Source organism: Phocoena sinus, chromosome 1 (assembly GCF_008692025.1).
Source record: "Phocoena sinus isolate mPhoSin1 chromosome 1, mPhoSin1.pri, whole genome shotgun sequence".
In the NCBI taxonomy this organism is placed as follows: Eukaryota; Metazoa; Chordata; class Mammalia; order Artiodactyla; family Phocoenidae; genus Phocoena; species Phocoena sinus.
Window position 1 is genome coordinate 145,493,583 of NC_045763.1, and position 11,491 is coordinate 145,505,073.

General features: G+C 45.2%; 1 protein-coding gene across 1 annotated transcript; it reads right to left on the minus strand.

Annotated features, from left to right (window-relative positions):
- Window positions 1-6,762: 6,762 nt before the first annotated feature.
- Window positions 6,763-8,565, minus strand: LOC116763413 (protein FAM71A-like). The gene is given in 1 exon segment (XM_032651092.1): window positions 6,763-8,565. A coding segment is annotated over 1 exon segment (1,803 nt).
- Between the last annotated feature and the right edge of the window lie 2,926 nt (window positions 8,566-11,491).

Sequence of the window (11,491 nt, forward strand, 5' to 3'; positions counted from 1 at the left end):
CATCTACGCTAGGTAAGCTCTTTAGGGCAATTGCTATGAGTTCTACATACCTGTCAGGATAATATATATAGCCCAGTTTCTATTGCCTTTATTCAAAGACGCTGAGAAAGGGTTACTCTAGGTAAATTCAGACCTTTCCTCAATATAGAATTTGGTCAACATGCATTCTGAACAGCAAAATTTCACAGTCTTTTCCTACACTAATTGCCACCTCAGCAAATGCAGGATTAAGTATAATGGATTATAAGAAGTTAGAAAGGAAAGATGGAAGAAAAGAAGGAAGGTAGAAAAAAGGTGGGTGTGGAGTACTTCAACATTTATGTAAAGAGTGGACCTAAAACTAACCTGAGGTTACTCTGAATTATTAGCTTATGCTATAGAAACTTAAATGAAAAAATAAAAAAAACCAGCAAGGGAAACTCAAAGATTCTTTGTTTTTTCACTTTACTGCATATACACGTCCATCTTAAACAATCTGTGTGCTTATATCCAATAAGAAAGCATTGTTTTGCGAGGCTATTTGGGTTCTATCAGCGTGTAAAAGTCGGACAACTCAACTTTAGCAGAGTTAGCTTTCAGGTGAATAATTGCTTCTTTCAGGTTGTGAGCATTTGAATTTTCCAGAAATGTTTCCCAAAAAATGAAAACTAAGAGAGTCCTAGGACAGCGTCCTTCAGAAGTTTTATAGTATCAAGGTTTTTGGAGGAAGAGTATCCTTGTCGATTATCAACACAATGATTCCAAGCAGGTCAATTTATGCTGAGAATATTATTATTCTCAGCATAAATAAATAATATTATTTATGCTGAGAATAATATTATTTATGCTCAGAAATAAATATTATTCACCTCCATTATACTGACAATGATCTTCCTTACTTCAACCTTGTGCTTCTTAGTACAGTTGAAAATACTGAGCCAAGAACAGACGGTGACAATGCCAGAGACTCAGATGTACCTATAGGTGCCTTCAGACAACATCAGCCACCCAGGCTAAAGTCCTGGTTTAAAACATCCCAACATGAATGAATCTCAAAAACCATATGCTGAGCAAGTGAAGCCAGATCAAAAGGGCACCTACTGTATTATTCAACTTACATGAAATTCTAAACTGGGCAAGTCATCTCTAAAGATATAAAAACAGATCCGTGGTTGCCTTGGGGTGGGAGATGGGGATACTTTTGCAAAAGCCTAGGAGGAAACTTTCTAGGGTTTTAGAATTGTTATCTATCTTTATGGGGGTGATAGTTATACAAATGTATACATTAATTAAAAGTCACTGAAGCGTTGACTAAAAATGTCTGCATTTTATTGTACGTAAATGATACTTCAATAAGGTTGATTACAAAATGAACCAAAAACATAACAAAGCAGAAGAAAAACCTCTCAAGACCTCAAAGGAAATACACTGTTTTCTTCCAGGGCACCAGATTGGAAATGAGGCATTGGTCTGTTCTACCCTCAGATTATCCCTAGGATTATCTAGTCTATTTTAAAGCACTAGAGTCCCCTATCAGGAAAACTCACCCCATGTTTAATTACTTTGATTTCTTCTCTGCCTCTTCTCCCAACACAGTGAAGCCATTCACGGAAGAAAAGCCAGCTTTTTCCAACTTTGCGTCATCACATATTCTTTCCAAAGCTATTATTTATGGAATAAAATTTGGCTACACTTTGTAAAAATCTAGGTTTTTAAGCCTTACAAACCTTAACAGTTAACCTATTGCCTCCATTGGAATTTGGAAAAAAAATTATTTTGAAAATGAGTAGTTGAGATTTGGCATTTTTGTTTTTTGTGATTTTCTCTTCCCCTAAGAGAGAAATGAGTAGGAATGAGAAACACATACATAAAGAAAAAACAAATTATCTTGCTGCCTTTGTGTGGTTATAATTTATAGGAGGCCCTTTTCAACAATAATCTATTATCAGAAGCAATAAAATATAATCTCCATGAAGGCCAGGCCAGGATATTTGTCTCTTTTTCAGCAGATTGCAATACAAACCACATTCATGGCTATGCTTCTTGATGATCTTTGTAATACTGTAACAGTTGACCATTTCCTCATGCCTCTTTACCTTAACTTAAACCTGGTTTTTCACTAATGACCTCACATTTCCTTCTCTAACACTTGGTTGTGGGCCTCTTTTCCAACTCCAACTCCAACTCGCATTTCACTCTGGAACCAAAGGAAGACTCACACCTTCCTCATTTTTAGTGATACCTCAACATCATTACCATATTGTGATCACCCTGAAGAATAGCCAGACAATTGTTATTTCAGAGCCATCTGACAGTTTGTAGCTCTAAAAATTAACTAAGGACCGCATTTGTCAAAAATATCCTAGTTTAAGATTTTGGTAATACAGCACAGTAATTCCGAAGTCATTTATGACAATCAGTGTGGGAAGCACCCTCCTTTGGGAAGATCCTTTGCCATACAATACTCTTTCCCTGTCAGGTAATAAGGAAGCATGGCCGTGGAAAGTAACCTTTTCTGGAAAGAAATACTTGGCTTCAAGAAGGCTTGAAGTTCATACATTTTTCTTGAATTAGATTCCCCATTAATTACTTTATCCACAAAGAGGTAATTATCAGAGTTATGTAAACAATTAAGGAGATGCTACTCCACATTCTTTCAGCTTGTTGACCTTTCTCACTTTATTTCATGTGGCTATCTGAAACATCAGTGCTTTACATGCCTTTCTTTTTTTTTTTTTTAACAGATTTCTGTGTGTGTGTGTCCCCATGATGAAAACATCATTAAAGTAAAATATCATGAATAGACTCTTAAGAAGCAGAGTCTACTTAAAGTCCTGGAAAATGTGAAAGCACTAATATTGATGGACAACTCTACACTCTGAAGGTTACTGCAAATTTTGTTGATCTCTATTTTGTCTAGGAGTTTTTCAGATTTTCTACCATGATCATTTGTTAGTTTTATAATTACATAATAAAGGCATTACATCATACAATCTTTTGTTATCCATTGCAGTTTTAAAACTATTCCTTTCCTTGTCCTCAGCAGATATGTCATAGATTATTAGTACACAAGCAAAGACTTTCAACGTAACAGTACTTTATGTACTTTATAGTGAGAAGAACTATACTGAGCTATCTCTATCCTAAGACAATGCACTAGGAAAGCACTAGGAATTCTTAAGCACTAGGAATACAGAGACGATCAAGGGGCAAGTTCCTTGCCTTCGAGTATACATGATCATTATAGCAAATGCTTAAATAGCACTTAGTATGTAACTCACCACAGCAGTCTTATTATCCTCCTTTTTAATAGGTGAGCAGAGGAAGCCACAGGGAAGTCATAGGGTAAAGCCAGAATTTGAACCTAGGTAGACTAGTACACTCTCCACGGCTTTAACTACTGCATTAAAAATATATATAAAGTTATATATATATATGTAACTCCAAGTATTCCAAAGTTACAGAACACTTATCTACCAAAACTCAAAAAGGAGCACACAAACTTGCATAGAAAATAAACATGTAAAAGTTCATAAATAAACCACAATTAACCTGCTCCACATAATATAATGCCTGCAGTGTCCTGGGCCTCTCCCATCCTTAGGTAGCCAGAAATTACAACAAAATAATACTTTTCACCTTTGGAAGCCACACCATCTCTCATACCAACCAACTAATTACTTCCTTAGAGAGAATAGGAAATTAACCTGAATATCATAAAATTATATATATATAGCATTAGTGATGTAGAATCTTTGTTTAAAGACAATAACTTCAATAGCAGAGGGAACTTTACCATTGCAGGCTTCAGATAACCTCTATATTTCCCAGATTTCATGCTAAATCATAAAATGCCATATTGTGTCTGAAGCTATTTTTTCAATAGTCCATTTTCTTCAATGGACTAGCAAAGCAGTAAATACTGAGGAACATTTTGGCTCCCATATCCTAAAACCATTCTGATTATGCCTGGGTGATCATGGGGACGTCATCGGAACTACCAGAGGACTGGCTGAAATACCAGTGTTCTGGCCAGCTTACAAATTAGAAATTATACAGAATCCAATTTTATTTTTTTGTTAAGTAATTCCTATGAGGCTTTTAGGATGTCAGTGTAAAGTCCTTCCATGTGTAATCTTTATCCATTAGATAGGGAACAATGCCAATCCCCGTCATAAATACTTTCACAACCTGACACTGAAAATCCATTGTAGGGCATAGGACCCGCAAATAGGATGTGAATCACACACATCCACTCATTCAGACAATCCACAAATATTCATTTTTAAGTCTACTATATGCCAATAATGTACCGGCCTCTCAGATGCTAAACCATGCTAAATGCTGAAACAGACATACTCAGTTCGGGCCCTCCTGGAACTTATTACCTACAGAAGTGCCTTTGTTGTAAATGGTCAGGTCTCAGCCAATGCTATTATCATCAGCAGGTGACCAAATGATAGAGCTTGCTTTCTAAACAAGCTCCACACTCTGCTTTTAACATTTTTGCTTTCCTTCAAGGCACATAATCCAGTGGTCAATTTCTCCCAGTTAGTGAGGTTTGGGGAAAATTTACCCAGTGAAGAATTCCTTGTGGCCTCACTCTTTCCTCACACTCTCCTCTGTGCTCTTGAGCTAAAGAGACCTGGATTAAAGTCACTTGCTCTAACCGTATTATTTTAAAATAGGGCTGCTCCTGCTTTGAGGATTTCCACTGGACCAGCAAGGTAGCAAAGCAGCACTGAATCAGAAGCAGGTAAATTTCAAAATGACAGCTCTAAAAATATCCAAGGAAGTTCTAAGTGGTGGTCTAAGGAAGTTGCAACTTCTTCCTCGTTTGCAAAGGGCTGAGGAGGACCTGCCTCCTAGAGCCGCTGGGTGGGCTGAAATGACATCGGTGTGTTCGAGCTGCTGGCACCTAATGAGCAGTGAATGACCCCATCTTCCTTCCTTTGGTGAGCCTGTTCCTGGAGGTACACAGGATATGAGACAAAGACCCCACCAGCTAGGAGCTTCCACCCCACAGTCTCGCCCAAACAGGGCAATGGCAGGAGGTCTGAGACTGGACCCGGCTGTGGGCGTTGGGTTCAGGAGGTGAGGCTGCTGGTCCAAGGGATGGGCACCCAGTGTGTGAGCTCTGCAGCTGGGTGACTAAAGCTTGCTCCATGCCAGCTGGGCTTGAATCAGAGCTAATGGCCTGCTAATAGTTTTCAGAGCTTTGCCTTGAGGTGTGGAGAGCTGTGTGACTCACTGAGAGTCCTGTGACTCACTGCTGTGCCAGCCGGGGCGACTGGAGGCTCTTCCATCCACCACCCTCTGCTCTCAGCGCCTTTTTTATTTTTTGCCGTACACGGGCCTCTCACTGTTGTGGCCTCTCCCGTTGCAGAGCACAGGCTCCAGACCTGCAGGCTCCGGACGCAAGGCTCAGCGGCCATGGCTCACGGGCCCAGCCGCTCCGCTGCATGTGGGATCTTCCCGGACCGGAGCACGAACCTGCGTCCCTTGCATCGGCAGGTGGACTCTCAACCGCTGCGCCACCAGGTAAGCCCAACTATATACTTTTAAGTATATTTTTATCGTGAAAAAGGGAGAAAAGTCACTATATCCCACCTGAATGGCTAAAAGGAAAGAGCTAAACAGTATCAAATGTTGGCAAGGATGTGGAACAACCAGGACTTTAATACATTCCTGGTGGGAATTATTATTTCCACAGTCATTTTGGAAGGAAAATAGCTTGGCAGTATAATCGGAAGCTGAACATATGCATATATTCAATTCCATTCCATGTATATGCCGAACAGAAGTTTATGTATATTTTTACCAACAGATCTGTATGTAAATGTTCATAATAGCACTAGTTTTGATAGCCCAAAACTGATAATAACTTAAATCAATAACAGAATAAGTTGTAGTGTCGTCACAGACTGGAATACTGTATAGCAGTGAAAATAAATGGACGATCGCCAGGGAAGTCATGCACAAACCTCATAAATATAATGTTAAGGGACAGAAACCAGAGTCAAAGAGTACATACTACGTGATTCCAGTATGTAAAGTTGAAAAGCAAACAACATTCATCTGTGGTGTTGGAAGCTAGGGTGGTGGTTACCCTTGAGTGACTGCAGGGGGGCACTTCCAGAGTTGCAGTGATGTTCTGATTCTTCGCCAGGTGCTAGTTCCGCGGGGTTGCTTATCTTGTGAAATGTCATCGAGTGGTATGCTTACGACGGCACACTAGCTAATACTTGCTGTTCTGATTGCGAGCTAATACCTGGGCAGGGAACGGCTAAGTCTAGATGAGAGTGCTTGCGGTTCTGATTGCTAGCTAATACTTATTTCTGTCCACTGAATAGCCCGAGGGGACATGAGTCCTGTTCTTGCTTTGTTTACAGACCTTCAGGGGGAATAAGAGTTTATAAAAAGCATAGGGCGATAGTGAAGGACAGCTTCCCAGACCATAGTCTGACTTTGAGCCATGGCCCTGGGGGGCAAAGCCAGAAAGGAGTGGAGGCCAGATGCAGCACTGCTGTTGGCGCGGAGCATGTGTGTGAGGTGGGGCTGCCCTTGACTGGACACTCAGTCTCAGACTGTGGCACAGCTGACATCACAGAATCCACTGTGAGGCTACGGCTGGGCTTCGGGACCTAGAAATTCAGAGAAAACACTGCATGCATTCTCAGATTGTTTGTTGTTTTATTTAAATTGCAGTGAGGAAGCTGAAATGGGCTCTCCAGGGGTATTTCCCTGAGCCCTGGTCCCCTTTGCAGCTCCCAGCTCTAGGTCCTATTGATGGGCTTCAGCGGTCACTGGCTCCATGGTGTCAGATGTCACACCTCCAGTGATCTCCAGCCCCTGCCCACTCTCTGCTGTCTCTACGATGGCCTCCATTCGGGTCCCTTCCACTGGCTTCGCCAGGATGCTCACATATTTATCGCGTGAGGAGGCCACTGTCTTTGCAGTGAGACTGGCTCTGACGTTCCTGAAGAAAGAGCTGATCCTGCTGAGTCTCTCGGTGGAGGGACCTGAACTCTCTGTAGATAAGCTCCTGCCCGATTTGTGCGAGGTCCTGGACTCGTTGGTGATGGGAGCACGGCCGATGCCTTTGTGAGCAGTGCCCTGCTCGCTGCCCCCCGGGCTGCCGTGGCCTTTGTCCTTTTAGTCATCTCTAGTGGCTCTGCGGCCGCCTGAGCACGGGCCAGCTGCTTTCTGGATGGTCTTGTTCCCCGCTGCCTTGTGGTGGCTTTCCACTGAACTGCAGAGCGAGAGGCTCGTAAGAGCTCTGTCCTCTCCCCAGTGCTCTCTTCTCTCCCTTCTTCCCTTGCGGGCCTGGGACACCCTCTGTGAGCTGCCATCCTGTTCACTCACTTTGCCTTCCTGTGGCAAGGTTGAGATGAGGGTCCCCTCGTCCTCCTCGTCGGCTCTTCCTTCAACAGTCTTGCTGGTGGGTTCTGCTCCGACCACAGTCATGCCGGCCTCTGGGGAGAGGCTGGTGGATGTGCTGGAAGCATACCCTGAATAGTTCGCGGCACCTGCCAGCATACCCTGAATTGTTCGCAGCACCGTTTTCCTGCTCCTCAGGGATGTTCTGGCGGTGCCCCCAGTGGCTATGCTGGTTTTGCTTCCTCCCGGACCGTTGCTGGCTGTGGCTGCTGTGGCCGTGCTCTGCTCTTCAGGGGCAGGAGACTTGATCACTGCCACGCTCAAAGCACCCGCTGCGGTGCCTCCTGCCACCCCTGCTGTCTCCACCTTTGTCGTTGCCCGCGATGCTGACGCTTTGTCAAGCACTGTAGGTTTTGCTTTTGCAGTGGCCACATCGGGCATGGTATCGGGCTTGTGGGAGTCCAGTTGGATCTCCTCCCCACCGGCAAAAGCTGCGGACGTGGCCCCGGCCACCTCAGAGCACGTGTGGAGGCTGCAGATGCTCACCTGGTCCTGATCCCACATTGCTTGGAAATCCTCCACTGCCGGGCTCCTGCCGTCGTCCTGCTCCTCGAACACAGGCATGCAGATCATGTCCCAGGCTGGAACGGCGCAGGTGCAGCTGAGACCCTCCACTGGTGGTCGCAGGAGGTAAATCAGCTCTTCCCAAGAGGTGAAGAGGTCTTCCTGCGCGTCCAGAGGGGCGCACAGCTGCAGGTACCAGGAGCGGCCAGTGGCAAACTTCACGCGCAGCTGTTGTTTCTCACGATTGTGAGTGGAGATGCTCACGAGCGTCAGGGGAAGGAGCCTGGTGAGCTCTAAGGTCTTTGCAGCCTCGTGGCTCTTGCCCTTGGCGGCCTGGCTGTGCTCAGCGTGCTCGTCACAGCCGGTGGCCCATCGGGCCAGCAGCATGGTGTCTGGGAGTGGGAGGACGGGGCTGCTGGATGTGATGCCCACGGTCACCATGCAGACACAGTTGTGCACGTCAAGCAGGTCTCCCCTCTTTGTGATCTGGATGAAGTCGCTCTCGAATACCGGGGCGTCCTTGAACATGTCGTATTCGCCCTTGTGCAGTTGTTGCTGCAGCTTCCCCGTGGTGGTGTTGAACAGGCCCACCCCGGTGCTGCTCTGGGCCGTGTGATACGGGAGCAGAGAGTCCCCACTCATGGCTGCCTTTGATCACGACAGGCAGCGCGGTTAGGGTGGGCCTCTGGCTCTTCCCTCCCTCGGCCTCACTGGCAGAAGAGTGAGCTGCGGTGCTCCTAAGTCACACACAGGCGGCCCTTTGGCAGGTCTTCCAAGCCCGCCCCACAGGGCCCCACCTTTGCCTCAGGGTCTCCCAGAGGCAGGGGCGTGGGTAGGGGCACGGATGATCACAGCGGGGACGCTGTAGGGCGCCTGGACCCCAGGCTGAATCTCTTCAAGTGTGTAGAGAGGTATGGCAGGCTCCCCCTCTGCCTCACCTCACTTCTGCTTCTGGGTTTTTATCTCCCCAAGAGGCTGTGGTGAACTTCAGTCCCAGTGAGAGAAGTAACCACTTTCTCAGCCTAAGCCCCTGGCACAGCCTGTTTATCCTCTGGTGCCCTTTGTGACCTACCCCTGTGGCATAGCCCTTTCCTCATTGTGACCTATCCCTGTTGCATAGCCCTTTCCTCATTGTGACCTATCCCTGTGGCATAGCCCTTTCCTCATTGTGACCTATCCCTGTCGCATAGCCCTTTCCTCATTGTGACCTATCACTGTCACATAGCCCTTTGCCTCATCCCCCAGCTGCCCCCTCAGGGCAGGGCCCCCATCCTCTCCCAAAGGAGGGGGAGGACATGTCCTCCCGCGGGGGACAGGCCCATCCTGCCAGGGACTCAGGTGCGTACCGAAATAAAAATGTCTTCAACTGGGCAAGTTTTGTGTGGGTCCTTTTTCTTTTCCTCCCCCAAATTCAGCTACTGGATGAAATCTATAGGAATGTAAGATGATGGGATAAATTTGAACCATTTAAGCTCATGGTTTAATTGTATCCAATAACGTAGAGTTGGCAGTTGCGATCCTTAGTCTGTCCTTTCATAAAATCTCAGTAAACGTTGACGACGGTGATTTTTAATAATCACATTAAAAATTGCTTCTCCTAGGCACCATGCTGCATTCTTCACATATGGTGGTAAGAATGCACTGAGTTTGGTACTGTTAACTACTGTTCCCAGTTTATAGGTGAAGAAATTGAGCTTGTATCTCCTGTTTAAATACCCAGAGCTAATGGTAGCAGAGGCACTATTTGAATGTAGGTCTACCTGATTCTAAAGCCTTTGTTCTGAACCACTACAGTACTTAGCCTCTCAAAGAAAGCTTGGCCCAGCCAAATGTTTTTGAACTGGACTGATTTAACTACCTTTAAGAAGACCTATTTGGTGCATTATTAGAAGTTGCGTAATTAATTTTATGTGTGTATGTATGTTATGGAGAGAACCCAAGACAGCAGTTGGGCTGACGTGGGGATTAAATTATCCAGGGGATCACTCAGATCCTCCCTCCCTTTATGCTTGTGCGAACAGCCTGTGTGTGGAAACCTAATTATTCTTATGACATGTCTTCCCCCAGTGACATGGGGGGTGAGTAGCCTGAGATGTAAGCTTTGATTCCAAGAGCCTGCCAGATGCCGTCCTGTAGTAACCTCCCTACCAGGCAGACGTGGTTTGGAAGCCTTGACACCTGTGGGGAGCATGTACCCTTAGACATCCCGCCTCATTGCCACTCCCACAGAGCTAGTCACAGAACAAGTGATTTCTAAATTGTGACTTGAAAGTTCTGAGAAAGGCCCTTGCTGCCAACTCTCTTATCTCCAGTTTGATGTTATGCTTGAAATCCCACCATAGAGATTCATTCCTTGAGGATAAAGGCCATCTTTCTGTTAAAATACACACACCTGTCCCTCAACAGATGACTGGACAAGCAAAACGTGGTCTCTCCATACAGTGGAATATTGTTCGGCCATGAAAAGGAATGAAGTACTGATATATGTCACAACATGGGTGAGCTTTGAAAACATTATACTCAGTGAAAGAAGCCACATATTGTAGGATTCTATTTATAGGAAATAGCCAGAAGAGGCAAATGCATAGAGACAGATATTAGATTAGTGGTTGCCTAGGGCTGGAGGGAGCAGAGAATGGGGAGTACAGGGTTTCCTTCTGTGGTGATGAAAAATTCTGGAACTAGTGGTGATGGTTACACGGTAATGTGAATGCACTGAATGCCACTGAACTGTGCACTCTAAGATTACAGTGGTGAATTTTATCACAATCACACACACACACACACACACACACACACAGTCCTGCTCAGAACCTTTATAGTTAAAAAACATAGCTTCCAGCTTTAGAGAGGTCACCTGTGTGACCTTGGACATTCTACCTAGCTCTCCCCTTCACCTATAAATTGGGGATAATAACAGTTGCTGGTGAGGATTAAATGAGATAATGCATGTAAAGTATTGAGCATATTGTCTCACTCAATAAATGTCAGCTATTATTGGCATTAGTTTCAACTGGCCCTTTAAACTTCAGTGTGAATTCCTTCCTGACAGCAGTTTTTGGTAAGACAAATAGAGAAGCTTCTGGGGTTAGAGCCACCATGAGAACTCAGAAGGATCCTCATTGGACAAACCTGGCCTCCTCTGAGGTTTTTTTCTCAGGCAAATCCATGAAAACACTTTACGGAGAAACTGCTTGAACACAACCAAAGAGTATGGGATGCAGAAAAGAGGAAAAGCTTGGTATGGGTTTGGGTTTCAGGGTTTCTTTAAAGCCCGTGGGAGAAATTCAGATAAAGATGGAAAATAGCATTTTAGCTCCTGGCAGAAAGTGCAAGTTTCAACTCCAGAACCCCTGTCCTGGACCAGAACCCTTTACAGCTCTTTATTCTGAAGTAGGTGTCAGGCCAGATCTCAGGGAAAGGCCAGGGGACGACAGGATGAGGGCAGGAGACAGGAGGGAGGGTGGGCTGTCCATGCCCTGCCGCTGTGACATCACAACCCCAGCAGGTGGTGGCCCAAGGAAAAGACCTTGTCAAACCAGGTGTGTGACTCCGGCAGAGATTCCCA